The 27,096-nt window shown below is 41.1% G+C and overlaps 1 protein-coding gene across 1 annotated transcript in view; it reads left to right on the top strand.

Annotated features, from left to right (window-relative positions):
• AGBL1 (AGBL carboxypeptidase 1) overlaps window positions 1-27,096 on the top strand; it is a gene marked incomplete at its 5' end in the record, with an annotated part of 506,902 nt that overhangs the window by 104,909 nt on the left and 374,897 nt on the right. The window contains 8 exons of the mRNA XM_027083140.1: window positions 7,087-7,252; window positions 8,243-8,310; window positions 13,887-14,003; window positions 15,045-15,625; window positions 17,375-17,458; window positions 17,694-17,780; window positions 19,928-20,076; window positions 21,341-21,428. Of these exons, the coding sequence (XP_026938941.1) occupies window positions 7,087-7,252; window positions 8,243-8,310; window positions 13,887-14,003; window positions 15,045-15,625; window positions 17,375-17,458; window positions 17,694-17,780; window positions 19,928-20,076; window positions 21,341-21,428 (1,340 nt within the window). The remainder of the gene's footprint in view (window positions 1-7,086; window positions 7,253-8,242; window positions 8,311-13,886; window positions 14,004-15,044; window positions 15,626-17,374; window positions 17,459-17,693; window positions 17,781-19,927; window positions 20,077-21,340; window positions 21,429-27,096) is intronic.

Raw genomic sequence — 27,096 nt, 5'->3', positions numbered from 1 at the left:
ATTTTTGCTTTTATTTCCATTTCTCTAGGAGGTGGATAAAAAAGGATCTTGCTGAGATTTATGTCATAGAGTGTTCTGCCTATGTTTTCCTCTAAGAGTTTTACAGTGTCTGGCCTTACATTTAGGTCTTTAATCCATTTTGAGTTTACTTTTGTGTATGGTGTTAGGGAGTGTTCTAATTTCATTCTTTCACACATAGATGTCCTGTTTTCCTAGCATTACTTATTGCAGAGGCTGTCTTTTCTCCATTGTATATTCTGGCCTCCTTTATCAAAAATAAGGTGACTGTATGTGTATGGGTTTATCTCTGGGCTTTCATCCTGTTCCATTGATTTATATTTCTGTTTTTATGCCAGTACCATACTGTCTTGATACCTGTAGCTTTCTAGTATAGTGTGAAGTCAGGGAGCCTGATTCTTCCAGATACGTATTTCTTTCTCAAGATTACTATGGCTATTCGGGATTTTTTGTGTTTCCATACAAATTGTGAAATTTTTTGTTCTACTTCTGTGAAAAATGTCAGTGGTAGTTTGATAGGGATTGCACTGAATCTGTAGATTGCTTTGGATTGTATAGTCAGTTTCACAATGTTGATTCTTCCAGTACAAGAACATGGTATATCTCTCCATCTGTTTGTGTCATCTTTAATTTCTTTCATCAGTGTCTTATAGTTTTCTGCATACAGGTCTTTTGTCTCAGGTAGGTTTATTCCTAGGTGTTTTATTCTTTTTCTTGCAATGGTAAATGGGAGTGTTTCCTTAATTTCTCTTTCAGATTTTTCATTATTGTATAGAAATGCAAGAGATTTCTGTGCATTAATTTTGTATCCTACTTTACCAAATTCATTGATTAGCTCTAGTAGTTTTCTGGTAGCATCTTTAGGATTCTCTATGTATAGTATCATGTCATCTGCAAACAGTGACAGTTTTACTTCTGCTTTTCCAACTTGGATTCCTTTTATTTCTCTTTCTTCTCTGAGTGCTGTGGCTAAAACTTCCAAAACTATGCTGAATAATAGTGGTGAGAGTGGGCAACCTTGTCTTGTTCCTGATCTTAGTGGAAATGGTTTCAGTTTTTCACCATTGAGGACGATGTTGGCTGTGGGTTTGTCATATATGGCCTTTATTATGTTGAGGTAAGTTCCCTCTATGCCTACTTTCTGGACGGTTTTTATCATAAATGGGTGTTGAATTTTGTCAAAAGCTTTTTCTGCATGTATATAGATGATCATGTGGTTTTTATTCTTCAATTTTCTAATATGGTGTATCACATTGATTTATTTGCGTATATTGAAGAATCCTTGCATTAGTGGGATAAACCCCACTTGCTCATGGTGTATGATCCTTTTAATGTGCTGTTGGATTCTGTTTGCTAGTATTTTGTTGAGGATTTTTGCATCTGTGTTCATCAGTGATATTGGCCTGTAGTTTTCTTTCTTTGTGACATCCTTGTCTGGTTTTGTTATCAGGGTGATGGTAGCCTTGTAGAATGAGTTTGGGAGTGTTCCTACCTCGGCTATATTTTGGAAGAGCTTGAGAAGCATAGGTGTTAACTCTTCTCTAAATGTTTGATGGAATTTGCCTGTGAAGCCATCTGGTCCTGGGCTTTTGTTTGTTGGACGATATTCAATCACAGTTTCAATTTCAGTGCTTGTCATTGGTCTGTTTATATTTTCTATTTCTTCCTGGTTCAGTCTTAGAAGGTTGTGCATTTCTAAGAATTTGTCCATTTCTTCCCGGTTGTCCATTTTATTGGCATAGAGTTGCTTGTAGTAATCTCTCATGATCATTTGTATTTCTACAGTGTCAGTTGTTACTTCTCCTTTTTCATTTCTAATTTTATTGATATGAGTCTTCTCCCTTTTTTTCTTGATGAGTCTGGCTAATGGTTTATCAATTTTGTTTATCTTCTCAAAGAACCAGCTTTTAGTTTTATTGACCTTTGCTATTGTTTCCTTCATTTCTTTTTCTGATCTGATCTTTTTGATTTCTTTCCTTCTGCTAACTCTGGGGTTGTTTTGTTCTTCTTTCTCTAATTGCTTTAGGTGTTAGGTTAGGTGGTTTATTTGAGATGTTTCTTGTTTCTTAAGGTAGGATTGTATTGCTCTAAACTTCCGTCTTAGAACTGCTTTTGCTGCATCCCATAGATTTTGGGTTGTCGTGTTTTCATTGTTATTTGTTTTTAGGTTCTTTTCTATTTCCTGTTTGATTTTTTCAGTGATCCCTTGTTTATTAAATAGTGTATTGTTTACCCTCCATGTGTTTGTACTTTGTACAGATTTTTTCCTGTAATTGATATCTACTCTCATACTGTTGTAGTCGGAAAAGATACTTGATACGATTTAAATTTTCTTAAATTTACCAAGGCTTGATTTGTGACCCAAGATGTGATCTATCCTGGAGAATGTTCCATGAGCATTTGAGAAGAAAGTGTATTCTGTTGTTTTTGGATGGAATGTCCTACAAATATCAATTAAGTCCGTCTTGTTTTATGTTTCATTTAAAGCTTGTGTTTCCTTATTTATTTTCATTTTGGATGATCTGTCCGTTGGTGATAGTGGGGTGCTAAAATCCCCTACTATGATTGTGTTACTGTCCATTTCCCCTTTTATGGCTGTTAAGAATTGCCTTATGTATTGAGGTGCTCCTATGTTGGGTGCATAAATATTTACAATTTTTATATCTTCTTGTTGGATTAATCCCTTGATCATTATGTAGTGTCCTTTGTCTCTTGTAATAGTCTTTGTTTTAAAGTCTATTTTGTCTGATATGAGAATTGCTACTCCAGCTTTCCTTTGATTTTCTTTTGCATGGAATATCTTTTTCCATCCCCTCACTTTCCGTCTGTATGTGACCCTAGGTCTGAAGTGGGTCTCTTATAGACAGCATATATATGGGTCTTGTTTTTGTATCCATTCAGCCATTCTATGTCTTTTGGTTGAGCATTTAATCCATTTACATTTTAGGTAGTTATCTATATGTATGTTCCTATTACCATTTTCTTGGGATTGTTTTTGTAGGTCTTTTCCTTCTCTTGTGTTTCCTGCCTCGAGAAGTTCCTTTAGCATTTGCTGTAATGCTGGTTTGGTGCTGCTGAATTCTCTTAGCTATTGCTTGTCTGTAAAGGTTTTAATTTCTCCTTTGAATCTGAATGACATCCTTGCCAGGTAGTGTAATCATGGTTGTAGGTTTTTCCCTTTCATCACTTAATAATTATGTCCTGCCACTCCCTTCTGGCTTGCAGAGTTTCTGCTGAAAGATCAGCTGTTAACCTTATAGGGATTCCCTTGTATGTTATTTTTCCCTTGCTGCTTTTAATATTTTTTCCTTGTATTTAATTTTTTGATAGTTTGATTAGTATGTGTCTTGGCATGTTTCTCCTTGGATTTAACCTGTATGGGACTCTCTGTGCTTCCTGGACTTGATTAATTATTTCCTTTCCCATATTAGGGAAGTTTTCAACTATAATCTCTTCAAATATTTTCTCAGTCTAGTCCCTTTATTTTCTCTTCTTTTTCTGGGACCCGTATAATTCGAATGTTGGTGCCTTTAAGGTTGTCCTAGAGGTCTGTGAGACTGTCCTCAGTTCTTTTCATTCTCTTTTCTTTATTCTGCTCTGCAGTAGTTATTTCCACTATTTTATCTTCCAGGTCACTTATCCGTTCTTCTGCCTCAGTTATTCTGCTATTGATCTCTTCTAGAGAATTTTTAGTTTCATTTATTGTATTGTTCATGATTGTTTGTTTGCTCTTTAGTTCTTCTAGGTCCCTTCTAAACGTTTTTTGTATTTTCTCCATTTTATTGCCACGATTTAGGATCATCTTTACTATCCTTATTCTGAATTCTTTTTCAAGTAGGCTGCCTATTTCTTCTTCATTTTTAGGTTTGGTGGGTTTTTATCTTGCTCATTCATCTGCTGTGTGTTTCTTTGTTTTCTTATTTTGCTTAACTTACTGTGTTTGGGGTTTCCTTTTCACAGGCTGCAGGTTCATAGTTCCCATTGTTTTTGGTGTCTGCCCCCAGTGGCTAAGGTTGGTTCAGTTGGTTGTGTAGGTTTCCTGCTGGAGGGGAGTAGTGCCTGTGTTCTGGTGGATGAGGCTGTATCTTGGTTTTCTGGTCGGCAGGTGTGCGTCCAGTGGTGTGTTTTGGTGTGTCTGTGACCTTATTATGATTTTAGGCTGCCTCTCTGCTAACATGTGGAGTTGTATTCCTGTCTTGCTTGTTGTTTGGCATAGGGTGTCCAGCACTGTAGCTTGCTGGTCATTGAGTGGAGCTGGGTCTTGGCGTTGAGATGGAGATCTCTGGGAGATTTTTGCTGTTTGATATTATGTGGAGCTTGGAGGTCTTTGGTGGACCTGTGTCCTGAACTCGGCTCTCCCACCTCAGAGGCCACAGGCCTGATGCCTGGCCGGAGCACCAATACCCTGTCATCCGCATGGCTCAGAATAAAAGGGAGAAAAAAAAGAAAGAAAGAAAAAATAAAATAAAAGAAAGTAAAAGAAAGTTATTAAAATAAAAAATAAATAAATGTTAAAAATAAGAAGAAAATTTTTTAAGTAATAAAAAAATAAAGAAAGAAGAGAGCAATCAAGCAAAAAAACAAATCCACCAATGATAACAAGCGCTTAAAAAGTATACCAAAAAACAAAAACACACACACACACGAAAAAACGGACAGACAGAACCCTAGGACAAATGGTAAAAGCAAAGCCATACAAAGTCATACACAGAAGCATACACATACACACTCAGAAAAATAGAAAAAGTAAAAAAAAAATACATATATATATATACATATATATATATATATATATATATTATTGCTTCCAAAGTCCACCACCTCAATTTAGATGATTTGTTGTCTATTCAGGTCTTCCACAGATGCAGGATACATCAAGTTGATTGTGGAGCTTTAATCTGCTGATGCTAAGGCTGCTGGGGGAGATTTCCCTTTCTCTTCTTTGTTTGCACAGCTCCCAGGGTTCAGCTTTGGATTTGTCCCCGCCTCTGTGTGTAGGTCGCCTGAGGGTGTCTTTTCTTCACTCGGACAGAACAGGGTTAAAGGAGCAGCTGATTAGGGGGTTCTGTCTCACTCAGGCCGGTGAGAGGGAGGAGTACAGAATGTGGGGCAAGTCTGCGGCGGCAGAGGCTGACGTGACGTTGCACCAGCCTGAGGCGCACCGTGCGTTCTCCCGGGGAAGTTGTCCCTGGATCACGGGACCCTGGCAGTGGCGGGTTGCACAGCCTCCCCGGAAGGGCGGTGTGGATAGTGACCTGTGCTCGCACACAGGCTTCTTGGTGGCGGCAGCAGCAGCCTTAGCGTCTCAAGTCCGTCTCTGGTGTCTGTGCTGTTAGCTGCGGCTTGCGCCGTCTTTGGAGCTCCTTTAAGCAGCGCTCTTAATCCCCTCTCCTTGTGCACCAGGAAACAGAGGCAAGAAAAAGTCTCTTGCCTCTTCGGCAGCTCCAGACCTTTTCTCGGATTCCCTCCCGGCTAGCCATGGTGTAGTAACCCCCTGCAGGCTGTGTTCATGCCGCCAACCCCAGTCCTCTCCCTGGGATCTGACCTCCAAAGCGGAAGCTTCCGCTCCCAGCCCCTGCCCGCCCCGGTGGGTGAGTGCCGATCGGCACCGATCCTCTGTGCGGGAATCTCTCCGCTTTGCCCTCCGCACCCCTGTTGCTGTGCTCTCCTCCACGGCTCCGAAGCTTCCCCCCTCCGCCACCCGCAGTCTCTGCCCACGAAGGGGCTTCCTAGTGTGTGGAAACCTTTCCTCCTTCACGGCTCCCTTCCACTGGTGCAGGTCCCGTCCCTATTCTTTTGTTTTCTTTTTTCTTTTGCCCTACCCAGCTACGTGGGGACTTTCTTGCCTTTTGGGAGGTCTGAGTTCTTCTGCCAGCGTTCAGTAGGTGTTCTGTAGGAGTTGTTCCATGTGTAGATGTGTTTCGATGTATTTGTGGGGAGGAAGGTGATCTCCACTTCTTACTCTTCCACCATCTTGAAGCTCCTCCTCGGAAATAGCATTGTTGATTTTATTAAGAAATTTCTGTTTTGAAAGTTGGCTTACTTTTTTTTTACTTTGGAGTCATTTGGGTAGCTTGAATCCATGGCTTAAATTTTATTAAATGTTTTTCCTCCATATTCTTTCCTGTGGAGCAGCCCATAATGTGGGCCTGGAGGTACCATGCCTGGCATAATTGTCACTGCCCTGTGGCATATTGTAAGCATCCTCCATATCTCCTGCTGTGACTTATTGGCCTTAGAGCTTAGTGGAAACCCCTTAGTAATACCAAAGTGGAGGCTTACATTAGTCAACTTTCTGTATCAAGTCAGTAGACAAAACATTTACTAAGAGACTGCAGAAAATGGCCATATTTTTGCCAAAGACATACTGACTACTCCCAACTCTCTGTCTCTCAATTTAGTAAACTTGTTCTTACATTTTTCACAGTGGCTGAAAAGAAGGGTCTTGTCATGTTCCATCAGTATCAAAATGTTACATCTGCAAACCCAATTTTTCTTTGCTTTGTGTAGGTACCAAGAGAGATCACCACTGTGGGCTTTGAGAAGAAGCATGTTACTTAAGTTAGGTACTTGGGATTCTCTTAGTCTTTCTTCTGATTTCATATTTTATCTTTTTCCTTGATATTTTTCTCTTCAGATCATAGCTGAAAGAGAAAAGTAAGCCTTCTATCAATTCAGCTACTCACTCTCTAATTTAGGCAATAATTCACAACGACACATGGATGGTTGAAGGAAGATGCCATTACCTCCTCTTCCCTCAGCTATTCTGGACAATGTTTTACGTTAGGTGCAGCATCCCTTGAAAGTCTCTGAAGTCTATTTTCAGACTAAATTCATTTCAATAATATATTAGCTGTAAAAGAGAAATAAAAATGCAGATTACACACTGGACCAAAGCAGATCCTGTGTTAGACAAAATTCTCCATTAGAATGTTCAGATTAGATGTTCTACATTAAGGATATTTACTGTCCATTTAGGCTGCGTGTAATCCATTACTTGAAATAACATTATAGCAGAGGGACTCCACACAAGATGTCAGTGTCTGATATGATCTTCTCTTTGTTCAGAACTGCCTGGATGACAAAAGTCTGGAGCCTGTCATCTCCCTTGTGCTTCAGATCCTGAGGCAATGCTACCCTAAGAGTCCACTTCCCTTGGTCACAGCCAGCAGTGCTTATTCCTTCCCAGCGCCTGGGAGCACCGCCTCTGAACCTCCATGTGTTCTAACTGAAGGTAGAGTATGTGGGTAGCTCTTCTGTACTTAGTTTGCTCATAGTTATGAGCTTTATGATGAACTTTTGTATTTGGATAATATTTCAGAGGAATGTGGATGAAAGTAGAATCAATTTTTTAAAGAGATCAACTGTGATTATCTAATAAGTAATTAGAGACATGTATGAGAAAGCTAGTTTTTCATAATACCAAGCTTGTTAATTTTGTCCTGAATTATTAACTGCTGGCACTTTGCCTGGTAGCTATGGAATGCCTGTAGAGGCATCTCAGCTGATTTAAAAAAATCTATTTGCAATCCCATGATGGAGTCCCTCCACCATACAGACTGGTTCTGGAATTAATTTGCCCTAAGGATGAAATTGAAATCAAACTTTTGCTGTTTTGCCACCCCATGCAAGTCATTTTAGAATACTTGAAAGTATGGTTATCCAATCTCCGAGAAGATTTTGTTGTTCAGACGATACTAGTGCTTTTCAACCTTGTCCTCCTTTCAGGGAACAGATTTTCCATAGGCATCATCTTGTCACAATGACACTGGGTGCTTTCTGTGGACTTTTGTTTAAAATCAGTTCCTTCGTATTAAAATTAGGGAATCAGTCAAGGTGCAGTCTACATTACAACAGCTTTGGCATATATGTGATCACTGAACTCTGGCAATGTTAGTTGCATAAATACTTCTACATAGAAATTGCATAAATACTTCTACATTGGGTGAAGGAAGCCAGAATGGTATTCATGTGTCATTTTATTCTGCACTCATTTTGCATTCAGTGTGGGACAGCAGTTTAGACGTTATGATATAGTGCTCTCACGCGCCTATGTGTGCATGATTTACACATCCAATAAGTGTAAGCGTGTGTTGGGATCCTGTACACTTAATAATGGCCCCTTACTTGTGGGAAGTACTAACCGTTGGGTGGCGAGAATCTCAATCCAAGGCAAAGGGGAAGCCTCATCCATTTCACCTCTGTTTTTTTTTTTCCCACTCAGAAGATTTTGAAGATGATGGCGAGGAAGAAGAGGACAAAGACTCAGATTCTGAAGATGTGAAAAAGGAAGTAGGTACACTAGCCCTTGCTTCTAATGATCTCTACATTCATAATTCTACAAAGGAAAATGTCCCTTTCTATGTTCAGCTAAGCCCAGGGTAAAATTTTTCTTTTAGAAATTTTATTTATTTATTTTTGGTTGCTTTGGGTTTTTGTTGCTGCCCGCAGGCTTTCTCTAGTTGCAGTGAGCGGGGGCTACTCTTCATTGTGGTGCACGGACTTCTCATTGTGGTGGCTTCTCTTGTTACAGAGCACGGGCTCTAGGCATGCAAGCTTCAGTAATTGTGGCATGCGGGCTCAGTAGTTGTGGCTCACGGGTTCTAGAGTGCAGGCTCAGTAGTTGTGATGCACGGGCTTAGTTGCTCCGCGGCATGTGAGATCTTCCCAGACCATGTCCCCTGGATTGGCAGGCAGGTTCTTAACCACTATGCCACCAGGGAAGTCCCGCCCAGGGTAAATTTTAAGGACGGACTTTTGCGTTTCCACTTTAAGGCCGGGCAGATACTGATGCTCACTAAATGATGGCTACTGTTACTGATTTCCAAGTTGTCATTTTTGTCTTGGTAGGCCCGGTACAATCCCATCGTCAAGTCAGAGGCTATCTATTATCAAGACACTAATATTCCATCAGGATAAGCCTGAGGTAGACACTTAGGGTTGGTGTATTTAATGAATGTGAAGGATATTCAGGCAAAGGGACCATGGAAAGATTTCCTAGGAAACTTTTTCTAGTAGATCTCCACTATCTTTGTAATAAGTCACTCTTCTTATCTACCCAGTCTATGCACAGGACCACTGAGTTGTACAATTCCATTTACCTTGGAGTTTTTGTGAACTGTGCTCCTTTGGGTTGTATGGTGCATATATCCTGGCCAGCGAGGAAGTGGTGTCTTTTGGTTTCTATCAATAATAACCTATGCTATAGAACGGAGGTCAGCCAACTCTCTAGGAAAGGTCAGATAATCATTATTCTATGCTTTGTGGACCATACAGTTTCTGTCACAACAACTTAACTTTGCTGGTGTAGCACAAAAGCAACCATAGACAATGTGTAAACAATAGGGCATGACCGTGTTCCACAAAAGCAGACAGTGGAGCATAGTTTACTGACAGCATTTCTAGAAAAAGGTTTCTAAACCTTGGCATTTTGGCTGGATAATTCTTTGTCATGGGGGGTTGTCCTGTGCATTATACGATGTTTAGCAGCACTCCTGACCTCAATCCACAAGATGCTGGTGACATCTACCCCTTTGTACCCCAGTCATGAATCAAAACTGTCTCTAGGACTTGCCAATATCCCTGTGGGGCAAAAATCACCCTGTGGTTAAGAACCACTGCTCTAGAATAATGATAATTTATCTATGAGTTATAATTCTGTCTCCATCTCTGTTGGTGGACATCGACTTGGACAAGTCCCTTCAAGTTATAGTTCCTTAGTTTTGACATCTGCAAAATAAGACTGAGAAGTAAATGCTACCTTTTATGACATTCCTGGAGATGAAATCTGGATTTAAACAATCTATCTATCTACCTACCTACCTATCTGCTTATCTATTTATCTATCTGCTATCCAGCCATCCATCCATCCTCCTCTCCCCCTCCCTCTCTTTCTTTCTTTTTACATACCATTCCATCTACACATCTGCGTAGGGAGAAAGAGAGTTTTTGCGTTCTCTGTCATAATAATCACTCACCTTGCTAATGGTAGTAGCAGACATAGAGGGACTACCTCTTAGCCAAGTCTCTAGGTTCAGGCTGCTGTTGCTATTCTGGTGTGCTCAGGGTATTGTTGATAAATAGAATCATTTCTGAAGTCATCAGTAGCAAATTGGCTCTTTGCTGTGACTTGCCAATGCAGGCCTATGGAGAACGTGCTGAATTATTTGAATAATACTGTGCTGCTACAGTCATTCATCAGTGCCACTTTCCCACCCCTCTTGCTGGCTCTTTGATAACTGAATGTTTGATGTGCAGCATCAGTCACCTCTTGTATCTGATGTGGAGGGACAAGCTGCAGGCTGGTGCTCGACTTCACACAGCACAGGGTTGGGGGAGAGCTTTCAGACCGTCTCCTTACCCCCACTCTGCAGATGATGGTGGGTTGGGGTGGAGTGGAATCTAAACAAATAAATCAATCCAGCTGGGAAGGGAGCATAAGACAGATAAGTGAGGGCCTGGAAATAATTCATCAAGAGCCTTCGAGCTGAGGAGAAGGTGAGAAGTAAATGTGCGAGCATGCATTATAGAGAAACAGGGACGTCAGAGTAAGGGCTTGATTCTGGGGTATAGCAGGATTCAGGGAACCGGGGCCCTAGAAAACTGGTTTTCCCCTGGAGAACCCAGCAGCATTTGCTGCAAGTTATGTGGGCAAGAAGCCAAGAGTATTTATTTCTGGTCAGAGAATGGACGCAGACCTTTAACTTGTGGCCTTTTCCTTTGAAAATCTTAGTTAACAATTGGGAGAAGCCTCTTAGAAAGAATGATTAAAAGGAACTTATATCTGTAAAGAGTCTTGAGAGTGTATAGTTGGGTGCTGTTCTTTGATTGAAAACTCTGAATGTCATCATAAGGAAAGAGAAACATAACGAATATAGACTAGAAGTTGGCCATATTTTTTTTTTTTTTCTTAATGAACACAAACATTAGATTTGGACAGACTCTGAAGAAGAGGAGGACAGAAAGGGTGAATTCAAGCTCTTCCTTCCTTTCTTCCCTCCTTTCCTCCTCTTAAACTTTTTATTTCCTTCAGGTATTTTCTTGGATATGATCCATATGTGAGGCAGCATGCTAAGTTCTTAGCGATGTTAATATGATACAAAAGCAAATAAGACATCGTTTTTATCTGCAAAGAATTCAGTCTAGTAAACTTGGGGATTGTCTCTGCCAGAGTTTGAATCGGCACCTTCAAAAGGGTGTTGAATTCAAATCTAAGGCTGGGGAAAGTCAATATTGGAAGGGTCGAACCTGAGGAGGGAGGGAGTTATCTGGGTTAGTTGGGTACCAAAATCCTAAATGATGAAGCGTCTCTGGGTTGCCGTGAGGACAGAGAAGCTGGACCACTCCTAAATAAATATAAAGGGTATTTATAAAATACAGAAGTAGTTGACAACCTGCTTGAGTGCCTGGAGATTCAGAGGCCAAGATTCAAGCTTTGAGGACCAGAGATGGTCTCTGTTACAAGTACTCCACTTTGCTGTTATACTGAGAAAGCCATCACAGGCAGTATATAAATGAATGGGCATGACTGTGATCCGATAAAACTTTATTTACAAAAACAAGCAGTGGGCCATAGTTTGCTAACACCTGCTTTAAGGCTGAGTAAGTCACCTAGATAGGCTGAAGCTCATGGGTTACCTGATGCTCCTCAGTCCAGACGTACCAACCTTACTTGCTGGTGGTGAGATGCTTCTCAATGCCTGCCAGGTTGCATTTCTATTGGTTCCACCTTGGGGCATGGCTGAGGCTGTAGCAGAGATGGTGAAAGGAAGGAAGATCTGACAGATGAAGCTGGAAAGGATAAGTGTTGGGATCTCCAATATTAGACTAAGGAGTTTGGGCCTGGTATGTGCTGTATCTGAAAATATCATTATATCAACCTCATGGGATATATATTTCTTTTAATTTAAAGCTTGGAGGAAAATTGCAGAAGATGGATGGAATATTGCACTTTATCCTCTGAATCAGGAATATAACATTTTTTAAAATGATTTTTAAAAAAATTTATGTTAACCCTCTTATTTATTTATTTTTTGGCTGCGTTGGGTCTTCATTGCTGTGTGCGGGCTTTCTCTAGTTGCGGTGAGCGGGGGCTACTCTTCGTTGCGGTGCACGGGCTTCTCATTGTGGTGGTTTCTCTTGTTGGGGAGCACAGGTTCTAGGTGCGCGGGCTTCAGTAGTTGTGGCTCACAGGCTCTAGAGCACAGGCTCAGTAGTTGTGGCGCACAGACTTAGTTGCTCCACAGCATGTGGGATATTCCCGGACCAGGGCTCGAACCCATGTCCCCTGCACTGGCAGGCGGATTCTTAACCACTGCGCCACCAGGGAAGCCCAGGAATATAACATTTATTTTCCACATTTATTTGATTTCAGGAAGAATAAGCCAGGCTTTCAGGACTATCAGGTTTTTCCTTAACTAACAAAATAGATTCCTAAAATATAGGGTGGATTCCCCCCTATTTTATTAGGGAAACTTGATCTAGGAGAGGCACAGAAAGATGAAGAGATTGAACTATGTCCTTTCTCTGTAACATTCTATAACCTTTGAAAAATACAGAGGTGTTTGGAGGAGAGTCACCATCACTGTTAAACTATTATGAAATGATGATCTAGAAGAAGAAATAAAAGGTCTGGTATTATTTAGCCCAATGAAGAAAAGGCTGGTGGTGACTCGGTAAACTTTTCAATGTACAAAGGTATAAAGGTATAGTAGGAGGTTACGACCTCCTCCCCAGAGCCTGGAAGGCTCAGCATCATACCTGCTTCTGGAATCTTGACTCCTACAGTCTTCCTCTTATTCTTTATGCTTCAGCCACTTTCTATTTAAAAAAATTTTTTTAAATTTATTTTATTGAAGTATAATTGATTTATAATGTGTTAATTTCTGCTATACAACAGTGATTCAGTTATATATATAAATTCTTGTATATGTGTGTATACATTCAGCCACCTTCTTTCTGTAAGCAAATTTAAGTTGCTTTTTTTTTTTCTTTCTCTGTTAGTAATTTCTTCCCCCAAGTCTTTGCCTTGTTGGCCGTTATTGTTAAAATGTGTCCTCCAGGCTTCCCTGGTGGCGCAGTGGTTGAGAGTCCACCTGCCGATGCAGGTGCCCCGGTCTGGGAACATCCCACACGCCGCGGAGCGGCTGGGCCCGTGAACCATGGCCACTGAGCCTGCGCGTCCAGAGCCTGTGCTCCGCAACGGGAGAGGCCACGACAGTGAGAGGCCCGCCTACTGCAAAAAAAAAAAAGTGACCTCCTTAACTTCTTTGTACCCCAGCCTCACTCAATCACTTCACCACCTCTCATTCTTCCCATGACATTTATCACTGTTTGAAGTTACCTTGCTCATTTGTTTGCTTTCTTACTGTCTTCCTTTTCTCACTAGAAGGCAAGTTCTATGGAATCATGGACCTTGGTCTGTTCAATTATCAATGAGTCTTTAGTACCTAGGAGAGTGCCCACTCATAGTAGGTGCTCATTAAACGTTTGTGAAAAGAGTGACCTAAATAGGTAGATAGATGAATAGGTACGACAATCACAGTTATGTCAAAGACAGTGGTGACGAGATAAAAACAATTCTTTGGTATTGTGCTTCATCGTTTACATAGTTCATCTCATTTTACATATATTATTTATGATGAAGGCTGATAAATACTAACATGAGCACTGAGAAAAATTATAATCTTTCTTAGTATTTAAAAAATACAGCCTTACCTATTAAATTATCCTTGACTAGGCTAGCACTATAACTTGGAGGCCAGGAAACCGTGTCCCAGGATTCTGAAAAGTCACACCTGTAGCTTGTCTCGATATTTCTCAGGATGGCTCTCCTGATTGTAACATATTTTTTGAATGTGCCATTGTAGGATGATGACTTGGAAACAGATGTGAACAAGCTGAGCTCCAAACCTGGTCTTGATCGACCTGAAGAGGAACTGATGCAATATGAGGCGATGTGTCTTGAGCTCTCCTGCAGTTTTGAGGTAGAATGTATGCCTACTCCTCGGTGATGCTAATGGGTTCTTTGCAGACCCTGGGAATCCAAACTGGTCTCCAGATGGAAAGCATTGCTCATCTTTAGCAATCTGCTTCTGGGATCTTTCTGAGAGGGAAGTAAAAGGCTAAACAAAAATGAGACAAGGTGGCATAGATAGGATGCATGCAAGGGTCCTATCAGTACAATCTGACACCCATCACCTCAGAAGGAAGTAGGATGAAGGTTCACATTGCTGCCTGTTGTCTGGTGGGCAAGGTGCCTTACTCTCACGTCCTGGGAAAGCAAGTGAAAATTCATGGTGATTTAATCGTTCTCTTGTGAGAGTGGGTTGGTTGTATGAGATGGCTTTCTGAAGGTGACCAGCCTGACTCTAGGGTTTCTTTGTTAGCAGAAACAAATCAAGCACCTTATACCTGGTCATGTTAATCCAGTGGTTGGTTGCTGCTGCTTCTTCTGCTGCTGCTCCCACCAAAATTTAGATCTGCTTTTGGACCTCCATTATTTTCTTATGATTCTTAATAAACCATGAATTTGGCCATATCTAAGGGTACACGCTAAGTCACTTATAGAAGGGAGCTGACGTATTGTATTTCACTCTAGAAAGCAGAAGGGCATTGGTGGGTAAAAGTTTCAGGGAAGGAAATTTTAATTCAGAATAAAAAAGAATTTTTCTTAAACAATCAGAATGATCCTCAAATAAAAGGAACCACCTTGGGATACAGGGAAGTTTCTGTAAATGAGTCGTTCAACCAGACTGTAAATGATTGGGGGTGTTGTAGGAGGCGTTCATGTACTGCATAGACTCATACTAGACCCACCAAATGCCCCTTTCAAGTGTGCGTTTCTAGGATTCTGCCATTTCTTTGACTCTTGAAGCTTAGTCTTTCCTTGACTGACCTTGGAAAAAGTTTTCCAGTGCTCAGGATTTATGCTTAGCTCTGTGCCCAAAGAGTGAGGACAGGGTTCAGATTGTATTCTCTACTTGGAAAGAAACACTGACATATTCTTTTCCACTTTTAACCTGAAGGAACTGGAGTCCAAACCTGGAGATGGTTTGAACTTTGACAAGACTCAGTATGCCAGTCACCACCACATTCTGACTGCTGCTTCCCCAAAAGGGCTTTGCTTGAATAAGGACCAAATCTCCTGGGGACAAGAAAGAGAAGTCCCTGTCCAGACCTCCCTTCTGAGCAGAGTGAAGATGGGGAGGTCCAACATACATCTAACCTCCAAAAAAGGACCTGGAATGAACCCATACCGAAATGCACAATCCAATGGTCTTGGGATAGGTTCTTCTGGAAGTGAAACCTCAGGCATTCAGGCGTCCTTCAAAGAGGATGCTTGGGACATAGATGCGATTTCCTGCCCAAGGATAAGTGCCTCCTTTTCCAATTCCACTAGACCCAGAGAAACTGCTGAATTAATAGATAAGCTCCTGCAGACACATCCGACGCATATCGCCTTCCATGACCCCTATCTTTATATGGCCAAAGCTAGAAGAACCAGATCTGTGTCTGACTTCGCAATGACGGCATTTCCTGATTTCTGGGGGCATTGTCCACCTCCCTCTGCCCAGTCCATGTTGGAACGTAAATGTGGAGTCCAAAGGTGATGGTGCTACTACCTTGGGAGCTATATATATTTTTTCTTCTTTAGTATTTTTGTAGGTGGAATGGTTTGTACAGATAATTCTGTTATCTTCAGGAAAGTGAGCATTAGTCAGGAGCATGTTAAAAGCCTTAAGGAGGGCTTCCCTGGTGGCGCAGTGGTTGAGAGTCCGCCTGCCGATGCAGGGGACACGGGTTCGTGCCCCAGTCCGGGAAGATCCCACATGCTGCAGAGCGGCTGGGCCTGTGAGCCATGGCCACTGGGCCTGCACGTCCAGAGCCTGTGCTCCACAATGGGAGAGGGCACAACAGTGAGAGGCCCGCGTACCACAAAAAAAAAAAAAAAAAAAAAAAAAAAGCCTTAAGGAAATTTTCGCCAAATTTACAAGCTTGCCTCCCTACTAGGACATTTCAGAGCCAAGGGTAGGGTGGTGGTAGACATGTGTTTCCACAAAAAGAATTTCTTAGATGATTCTAATGCAACCCCTTACCCCATATCCATTGCAAATCCTACAAAATGGAAAGATTGTCCAGTTTCTCCAAATACTGGGATCATTCCTTAAGGGAAGGTTCTCAGGAAAAAACAAGTATGGATTATTTGGGATCACTTTTCTCATTTACTGCAAATTGGAATCTGATCTCTTGTTAGTGAGAGGAGGTGGTGGACCTCCATCCCACAGTCCCAACCTTATAGAACCTGACTTGGCTCGGGGAATAGTTTTGCTGCATCACTGAGGATTGTAAGGAAAAGAAATGCATCCTGCAGGGAAGAAACGTTGTGTGATGGATTATTCCCAGGATGCGTGAAACGGAGCTTTGCCTTTGAATAGGCATAGCGAGATTAAAAAGAAAATTACTAAACTCAAGGAGAAAACTATTTTCCCAGAAAATATACTAAGTATGCGTACACTAAGTCTATGGAGCAAAGTGTGCACAGCAGTAAGTTTTCTTATTAGCAAGTTCATCAGCAAATTCATGGTGGATCCCAAGAACTGCTCCCACTTGGTCTCCTGGCTGACATCTCTGACCTCACCCCTCTGACCTTATCTCCATGCTCAAGTTCCTGAGAGACACACCACAGGGGCTGGCCCAGCAATAGCTCCCCACTGGACAGGACACCTTTCCCCTGAGTCTAGGCCTCATTTTGACCTTCCCTCCCCCTTCTCCTATCCCTCCCCGCCCCAGAGACCTGGATCAGAAATTCAAGGAGGGATTCTGAAATATCCCTTAGGTATCCTTCCTCCCTCTTACTTAAATCTCCCAGATATTGGTGTTTCTCAGAGAGAAGACTGACCATAGTCTTCTGGAGCAAACAGAACCAAGGACTATAAATGACACAAGAATTCAAAGGCTTATTGGAGCCTCCCAGACCATCAGCAATCCTAGTGTCTCCTTCAAAACTGTCTTAGTGCAGAGGGCCCTCTTATTCACACAGCCAGAGGCTTCAAAGCCCCTCCGCCCAAATGCTCTTGACAAAGCTCTGCTTTGAGTAGAGAATCCTCCTAAAACTAAACTCTGGCATCACTGCTTCCTACATTCCTACTGCTCAGTGTAGTTTTATTTTTTGATAAAGAAGAAAAGGAGGGAGGGGTGGTGCTTTTTGTACTCATTCAGCTCCAGGTTGGAGCATTATTACATTTTTCTTTCATAATTCTCTGATGAGTCCCAAGGCCCTTCCCACATGACCATAGGATGAATGGGGTAAGGAGTGAGGGCCAACCCTTAAAATGTTTCCGATTTTCTTTTCCAGGATCAAAATATTTGAGGATGTCCGGAGGCTCATCCAGCCAAGCGATATTATAAATAAAGTTGTCTTCAGTCTAGATGAGCCTTGGTAGGTGGTCTTGAACATCAGTGGAATGAGGGGGGTGGGAGTATAGAATATCCTTGTAATGGCATGAGCATAAGGATGTTTTAAGTTAGTAATCCATTCCTTCTCCTAAAATCAACACAGTGAAAATTTGGGTTAAAGATCTGTAAGAGAAAGCTTATCTCTAAGAAATGTTAAATAAATTGTGCCCAAGAATGGCAATAAGTCCTATGTTCAGAGGTTCTCTATTTCATTACAGGCCTTTGCAAGACACCACTTCTGACTGCTTACGGTTCTTCTCCAAGTTTGAGTCTGGAAATCTTCGCAAAGCCATCCAAGTGCGTGAGTAAGTAAGGAAAGCTGCAGGGGCCATACTCAGTATGGCTCAGCCCTGTTTTGTATCCCCCTCCAAGGAGACATTTTCGAAGTTTTCCCTTTTTGGGAGAGTGGTAAGTAATTTTTTCTGATACATGAAATATTTCAAGGAAGCCCAACGTATAACAAATACAAGTGGAGCTGTTTGGGATGGAGAAGGGAAAGGCAGGCATGTTAAGATTCCTCCTCAGCCTCCTCTTTCTTTTTTTTGCGGTACGCAGGCCTCTCACTGTTGCGGCCCCTCCCGTGGCACGTGGGATCTTCCCAGAGCGGGGCACGAACCCGTGTCCCCTGCATCGGCAGGCGGACTCTCAACCACTGCGCCACCAGGGAAGCCCCTCCTTCTCTTTCTTGTTTGCTATCTCAGCCTCTTCTTCCTACAGCTCCTGCTTTTATTATTTATTCTCTTCATTTATCATGTTCCAAGGATCCAGGAGGGAAGACCTGATTAGGAATCTCCTAGTGAGAAAATGAGCAGTCCAGAATGTGCCTAAGCTCCTGGCCTTACTCAGGTCTTTCTCTTTATATCTGCCTTTGGCCAGAGTGTAGAATCCTAAACTCATCAGTTGTGGTCTGGGTGACAGGGTCAAATGACAGAAAACAAACCTACTTACAGGCAAGGATTTTTTATGATCACTTTTTGGAGAGAGCGTTGTGGGCATAGCAGACAATTTGAGGGTCATAGACTTCCTGGAATTGTTCTCATGAGTGTCTCTATAGTGCCAACTATAGCTTCATTCATTGTATGGTGAGTTCATTGGTTAGAGTGTGTTGCTTATAGTGATGATGGGAGGGGTGGGGCACCATCTGCTCTGCTACGGCTTCAACAAAGCTCTTCCCTTCCACAAATCTCACTATACACTGCCCTTTAATCAGAGGGCCAGAGTAGGTGAGTATGAATGAATCAGGGCAAAACCATTGCCCTTTCTAGAAGAGCAACTCAAAGAGCGTGCCAAGGGGATGGGATAAGAATATTTCTGAAAATGAAATATCCTGATGATAATGTTTAAGTCAAAGCTTTATTGCTAATTCTGTTGCTCAAGCTTGAAAAAGTAATTTTTTGGAGACATAGTGATTGGGTGGGGACACATAAGGACTTTCTGGGGTGCTGGAACTGTTCTACATATTGATCCAGGGAGTTGTCACACAGGTGTATCCAGATGAATTTGCTTAAACTCACTGAGCTGTACATTTAAGATCTGTGTACTTTACTTCATGTAAACTAAATCAGTTAAAAATGGAGAAAACAAACAGACAGATCTTTCATTGCCAGTCTAATTCATGTTTGTTGCCTTGCTGAAGATTTACATATATTATACTACTTAATCTTTACAAACAGTACTGCAAGTTTAGGCACTACTTCTTTTTTTAAAATTTACTTATTTATTTATTTACGGCTGTGTTGGGTCTTTGTTGCTGCGTGCGGCCTTTCTCTAGTTGCGGCCAGTGGGGGCTACACTTCATTTCAGTGTGCGGGCTTCTCATTGCGGTGGCTTCTCTTTGTTGTGGAGCATGGGCTCTAGGCGCACGGGCTTGAGTAGTTGTGGCACGCAGGCTCAGTAGTTGTGGCTCGCAGGCTCTAGAGCACAGGCTCAGTAGTTGTGGCACATGGTCTTAGTTGTTCTGTGGCATGTGGGATCTTCCCCGACCAGGGCTTGAACCCATGTCCCCTGCATTGGCAGGCAGATTCTTAACCACTGTACCACCAGGGAAGTCCCTAGACACTATTTCTATTTTTCATTTGAGGAGACTGATGCTCAAAAGTCATGTCTAACATCAACTAGTAATGGCATATCCAACCAGATGTGACCACATTTTCTCCAGGATAGAGCACACTTGCATTTTTCCAGCTGGACAGAAACTTCATTACCATTTAATAAAAAGATAGGCTATAATTGTATAACTGACTCTTCTAATACCAGGACACTGCTCCCCCCTCCTTAAATTTCCAAAGCCTCCGTCCAATATTGTGAGATAAGGATGATAACTATAACTTACCAGCCAACCAAGATCCTGGATTTTACATCTATCATCCAGAACCTGAGATGTGTAGATTTCTCAGTATTGGAAGTTCTCTTAAAGGCTTTTAACCCTCTGATCTTGCTTCTGACTTTGCAGGTTGGAGTACGACTTACTGATCAATGCTGATGTGAATAGCACACAGCACCAGCAGTGGTTCTACTTCAAGGTGAGCGGTATGAGGGAGGAGGTCCCTTATCGCTTCAACATTATCAACTGTGAGAAGGCCAACAGCCAGTTCAATTACGGTATGAGCTCTTGGGAAATAGAGACTTTCTCAATAACACCAAAAATGATGTCACTTTTGAGTGCTTGAATTATTATCAGAAGCCCTGCTTGGGTTGCAAAGGGTTTGAAGTTGGACTGACACGTTTTGGTTGCCAGGTATCGCAAGATGGCCGCCAACCTATGGTAAATTGCTGCTATGGGAGGGGAAGCTTGAAACTCTCCCTCTGCTATGAAATGTTAATACCTCACATAACTTTCCACCGCTTCCTGCCTCCCTTGACCCACCTTCAACTTTTTGAGGCCAGTGAGCCCTCTCATTTATTCCTTCTCTCCACCTCCTAAATCCCATAGGAGCAAATGTACTGATCTGTTGATATTTGTCACAGACAGGCAAATGGCACAATTCCATTGGACAACACCGATTTACACTCTCAGAAAACACTGGAGAAAGTTTAAATTCTCCTGAATACCTGTGGCAATTTTAGAGGGGGCGTTCAAGGGATAATGACTGACTAATAGCCCATATTTATTTTGAATGTTTCTAGAAATGGGAAATTCTGCGTGTTATTGCTGGCTCACATACTAATGTATTAGTGGCTCTGAGTAAGGAAAAAATATTCCCCGTAGCTTCAGGTCCGAGCATAGGACATTACCTCTATTTTGTACTGATTAAATAGACTCATGCTGGTATAGAGAGAGAAAAGGTGAGCCTTGACTCTTGTATTCACTTGACGCAGCGGCTGTAACAAATTGTCACACATTTTGTGGCTTCAAAGAAGACAAATATATTCTCTTACAGTTCTGGAGTCCACAAGTCCCAAATCAGTTTCACTGGTCTTAAGTCAAGGTGTTGGAAAGGCCATGCTTCCTCTGGACATTCTAGGGGATTATTTGTTTCCTTTCCTTTTCCAGCTTTTAGAGGTATGTTCCTCACATTCCGTGGCTCATGGCCCTTTCCTCCATCTTCAAAGTCAGCTGCATAACATCTTCAAATCTCTCTGCTTTGGCCACATTGCTTTTCCTCTGTAGTCAAACCTCTCTCTACCTCCCTCTTGGAAAGACATGTGTGATTGAATTTAGGGCCCACCAGGATAATCTCCCCATCTCAAGGTACTTAATTTAATTATATCTACAAAGTCCCTTTTGTCATATAAGGTTAATATACAGCTTCCATGGATTAAGACCTGGGTATCTTTGAGGGCCATTATTCAATCTACCACAGCTCTCCTTTTCTATTCCCCGCCCCCTGACCTAATGGATTAATCCTGCCTTTATTTTGTGTAGGGATGCAGCCAACTCTGTATTCTGTGAAGGAGGCTCTTCTTGGCAGACCTGCCTGGGTACGGACAGGCTATGAAATCTGTTATTACAAGTAAGTTAGAGTGTTGTTAGCTTCCTTTGCTCTTCTGTTCTCTCTCAATTTCCTGCTTCTCCATGTTAATCTTATAAACCTGAGCAATCTGTGCTTGTCTGCTGTACTTGTCACTCTTCCAGTGGCAAACGCTCTGTCCTTCAGAAGCCTAAGCGTGTTAAATGGCACCCACGGTAGACCTCAAGAAATATCTTTTGATTTTTCTGAAAAGTCACCTATTCTTATTTAAACACCTTAAAACCTTCAGACCTTACTGTTGGATATTATTACATAGACTCAACCTATGATTAGTGCATCAAGCTTCAGTTCTTTGCCTGTTTCCATTGGTCCCAGTGAACAAAAAGTGTGAGATATTCTAACTTATTCTTATCCATCTCATGCTTCAGTTTTCCAAAGCAGATAAACATGAATATGTGAGAAATATACTTAAGTAACTGTTCCTCCACAGAAAGATAAATTTTGGAAAAAATAGAAGAGAAAGGTATTTTCAGAATTCATCTTCAACTCTTGATCAGTAGCCACTTTCATCAATGTATCCTGTAAAGTTGTAATGAAATTTGAATTATCCATATATTTTGATAAAATACATGCATGCATTCCAGACCCATGAATTGCTTATTTGTGCATTTTCCTTTGCTAGAAAATAAAATACAAATACATAAGACAAAAAAAGGATAGGGAGTGTGGACAGGTAGAAACTATGTAGCTAATTATTAGCTTGTTGCTGGTTGCTTATAAAAAACTGATAGGCTAGTACTTATTTTCTTGGATAAAGTAATTTATATCTCTTGCTGAGATTACAGGAGGCCCCTAAAAATATTATCAGGCATTCTTGAGTTCAGGATAGTTGCAGATATCAAAAAGAAAGAGTAAAAATGCTTATGCCTCTTGGCTTTTGAGACTGTAAGGACAGGAGCATTGACAGATAAGAAGGTCAAGAATCTTGTTGCTCTATCAGACACAAGGGCAATCATCACCATAGAAGTAAGGATAGTCTATAAAGCACAGAGATGGGCTAACAGTTTGTAATGAAAGAGTCAGCAGTCTTTAGTCTTGGATGTATTAGAATATGGACCTGGGTAGTATTTTCATTATATTCTTCAGAACAATAGCAAAGCCATACAATATTGTTGGTTTTCCATAGCAATGACTTTCTGACCCACCTATCTACAGACTCTCAGGATCCTCTTATGGTCCAAAGAGATTGAGACTAAAATCATCTCAAGGTGACAGGGGCCACAGCTGTAGGGGAAAATAATGGAAGCATAAATTTGGACTTTGGTGTGTCAAGAATAACTTCTAGTGTCCTTGAGAAATAGTAATTCTAAATAAACATGAAAGACCCAGCTTGCAGTGGGCTTGGATCTGGAGGTTAGTAAGAGATTGGATAAACATAACATTCAGCATCCTCTGGGGGAAGGGGGGGGGGGAATAGCTCTCCCTGGAGGCTGCTTCCTTGGAGATGGGGGATCAGGCATGGGCTTAAGGGGATTTAGAATCTGCCAAGAGGAAAAGGAAGAAATCAAACATCCCAAAGCGGAGCCTTGGCCTGAAGAAAGACAATGTTAGTGTTAATAGCTTTTAGATTCATTAACAAGACAATTGTTATGTGATTAAAGAGTAACAGAGGGGTAACATGAAAACCATGAATGTGTAATGTAATTCATTTTTCATCTTCCAGCCATGAATACAACAGAGATGAATGGATAAGGTTGCTACATTATAACATAGTTTGTTTTACACCAGTTCACCTCATTGTGTTAACATATTTCCAATAATGTGATCTAACAACAAGATAGATACGTTATGTGTGTCTCTATTCAACTGCAAATCAGAGTGCCTTTCCCTACCATAGAATGCCTTAGATTATACAATGTATTTATTTCTCTCTTTTACCCATCACAATCTTTGAGTTGATCTGCTTTTGAAGGTTTTGTGGCTTCATCCCTGACTTTATGCTCTCTAATGTATTAATTTGGGAGAACTTTACCTCCTATTTCTTTGTCTCCAATATGTCATCAGGAACTCAGAAGTCTTATTTCTATTACATTCTTATATTTAGTACCATGTTCTAAAGGGGGTGCCAGGGTGCTTATTGTGGAGAGAACCATGAGCCATGGTACCTGAGTATATTTATGGGAGGGTGAAAGAAAAGAGTACTCAGAAAGAATGGGATATCCATTTCCTTCAAAAAGTGATAGCAACAGTGATCAGTTAAGGAGGTGGGCTGACTGCTTTGTGGGTCCGAGCATCATCACTTAGAAAGTGATCTCCAGACTATTTTGGTAAGATATACTAATGCATGTACTTTGAATATAGAATTGTTCATAATTTTAAAAAATCAATTATACACGCCCTACTATACTAATATATTATGCATACTAGAAAACATGCAGAAAGTTTAGAATTTTAAGACATGGGGAAAAGATGAGAAAAATAATTTTAAGTTTAAATCTTTAAATTTTAAATGTAAAATTGTTATATATATTTTTTACTATTGGTAACTCGGGGTATCCTATACACTTAAGGTTTACCATGAAAAATATAGTTGTAAATTGCCTTTTGGCTAATTTTGAAAAATTGTGGTTAACTTCTCCAATCTAATTAGATAATTTTTACACAAATAAGAATTCTTGAGAAAGAGCTAATATTAAGGTAGGAGGTAGGTCACGTCAGTTCTTTCATTTTCTCGGTCATTTGTGTTTAAAATGTAATATTATTATCCATCTCTGAATTCCAAGCAGAATTTAGAAAAAACTAATTATCTATATTGCAGGGTTTAGTTTAATTTAGATAATATAATCTGTAGATCCACTAGAGAAGGCTTCTGCAAGTTTAAATACCTTGCCAGAAGCTAAAATCTAAAGAATGAGAGAGATGGTGAGCTATTCTCATCCCTCCCTCAAGAAGCCTACTGTACAGCAGTCGATACTAAACTACCTGACATATGAAAACCATAGATATAAAATGTAATGCATTTTTCATATTCCAGCCCTGGAAAACAACAGAGAAGAATGGATAAGACTGCTGCAGTGTAATCTAGCTTGTTTTAGAATTATTCATCATAGTAGCTTGACTTGGACAGCATAAGGGCAGTGTTGTCCATCCCCATATTAAACCTTAGACAACTTTCTTCCTTATTAGATCATAATAAATTTAAAGAGAAATCCTAATATCTTCTCCCTGTGTTCAGCAGATCTGATCTTCTTGCCCCTCCCCGGGGTACCTCCTCCCCCCCCCATCCCACCCCCTTGCCCACCCACCTGGCAGATCCCTAAGCCAGAAAATCAAAAGGGATCCTCCAGAGGGAAGAACAGAATTGGGCAGGCTTATTTTTCCATGCCTCTTGTAAAAGCAAGCAAGGACTGTTTTAGTTCCTGCTTTATTTACTTCCCTGCGGTCTGCTTCTCCCTCTAATGTACACAGCCTCACACCTTTTTGAATTTTCTCCCAGCTCTGGTCTAAAGTAATTTTGGTGCTGAAGGGCAGAGGGAGGGAAGCTGCATGCTCAGAGTGGCCATGTAATACACAACAGCTGATCTCTTCTGACATTTATCTCTGCTCGTGAGAGGAGATGGAACAGCTCACTCATGAAGATGAATGTCATACAAGAGCTCTGCCATCATGCATCCTTCCCAGGGATCTCAGGAGAGAGATTTGGTGCTATACAGAATATTACAAACTCTGCAGACACAGGGCAGCCTGGTGACTTGACTGCCCTGCCTTATTAGATCCTGTTAAGTGAAATGATGCTCCCATGTTAAACAGAACCATCGTCATTATAAGGTTATCTAATTCACTCTCTATCTTGGCATTTGCTTCTTTCATGCACACACAGGAAAAAAAAAAATACTTCCCAAAGATAAAATTAAAAAAAAATGACTTCCCAGCATATTTTAACGTACAAATGGAAGGAGACTGAGTTCATAACCATGCATTTGTGTACTTTGCTCCTTGCTTCATTGAAAGCTTTATGATTTTAAAAGTGCAGACCCTTCCGAGGATAAATTGTTCAGGGAATGGAAAAGCAAAGGGGAGCCTTTTAACTGTGGAATGGCTGAACTATCCATATCATCTTTGACCCAACATGCATCTAGGATCTGGCATATTTGAGAGCACATTTGGTTTTCACCAGGCTTCTCCTCCGCCAAGAAGAGCAGACCAAGGAGAGAAAGTTTCTGGAGTGAAACTTCTACCACTCATTAATGATGTGACCTTGGGGCAAATTATTCCAGCCTCTCTCAACTTCAGATTCCTCATCAGTAAAAGGGGATAATAATGGTATCTACTTGATAAATCTGTGCTGAGGATGAAGTGAAATGAGATAAAGCACATGGAAATCTTACAACAGTGTCTGGTGCATAGTGGATGTTCAGTGAGTGTTAGCAATTATTAGTAATTAGTAGAAGCTTCTTAGTGGCATCAAATACCAGTGACATAAAGAATCATAGTGGTATGAATAATTTTCTCACTAGCTATCATCTGGATTATTTTACATTCCTTCTGTTATTTTAGACTTCAGGTTTATAGGTATCTCTGATTTATGAAAACCGAAACTTCAAATTCTTACTTGCTGAATTGAACCAAAAGACCTCTTGTCCTTTTATCCATTCTTATGAGACGGGTGATAAAATGAAAAATAATCTTGCTTTTGGGGTAAGCCCACACCTAGGGTTGAATCCTGTTTATTGTGCTTGTTGTGTGGAGTTCCTCAAGACACTTAACATCTCAATTTTCCCAGTCTGTAGAGTGTGCATAATAATACCTTGAAAGGATATAATTAGGATTAGAGATAAGATATGCCAAGTATTCTAATTATTACTTCTAGAGTCTTAGGTCCATTTATTCTACAGGCCTTAGCTGCACAGCTGCTAAGTCCAGGTACTATGCCCAAGCGTGAAGATATACAGACAAATAAGCATAATCCCTGACATAAAGCCTTGGGCAGTGAGGGAGAGGCACAATGTGATAAGAATTATGTAAAAGGGTGGATACTGGGGAAGACTTCCTGAAAGAGGAAACACTTGCGTTGAGTCTTGAAGGAGGAAGAAGAGTTGGCTAAATGAGGAAGAAGGAAAGCATTTCTATACAAAGGAAGAACATGGGAACCATTTGAAATATAAAGGATGAATGTTACTGCCTTGCAAACATCCCTCAGTATGTTCATATCATAATTGGGAAAACAAAAAGAACTTGATAGGACCTCACTTTATCATGGACAGATCTAATTGTAGCAAGCCAAGTGTTTCACTTTGGAGGTTTATGGAACACTTCACTTTGAAGAAAGTGAACTTGGGAAAGTTTAAAGGTTTCTGAAGAGGAAACCTTTGCTAGAGGTGGAGTCCTCTCCGGGACTCTCCCACTACAATGCAGCCACCAGGAGACTCCAGTGGGGAAGCCTGACGTTTGCTTTAGTTTCACCTACAGTTTAGACCCTGGATTAGGGTTGCAAGTGAATCTCCTTTAGCTGAAACTCATCCTAAATGAGGTGATTTTCATTTTTCTTAAATTCCAGCCATCAGCAACCATCCTGAAGAGGGCTGGATTATTAGTGGGGAGCTTTTAGTCTTGCCCACGACAATCTTGCCTATGAAGCTACAGCAAGGGTGTGTGTACAACAGGTGTGTGTGTGTGTGTGTGTGTGTGTGTGTGTGTGTGTGTGTGTGTG

This window comes from Aethalodelphis obliquidens, unplaced genomic scaffold, assembly GCF_003676395.1.
Source record: "Aethalodelphis obliquidens isolate GAN/ISIS:26980383/991018 unplaced genomic scaffold, ASM367639v1 scaffold49, whole genome shotgun sequence".
In the NCBI taxonomy this organism is placed as follows: domain Eukaryota; kingdom Metazoa; phylum Chordata; class Mammalia; order Artiodactyla; family Delphinidae; genus Aethalodelphis; species Aethalodelphis obliquidens.
This window is presented reverse-complemented; position numbering and strand designations above follow the sequence as displayed.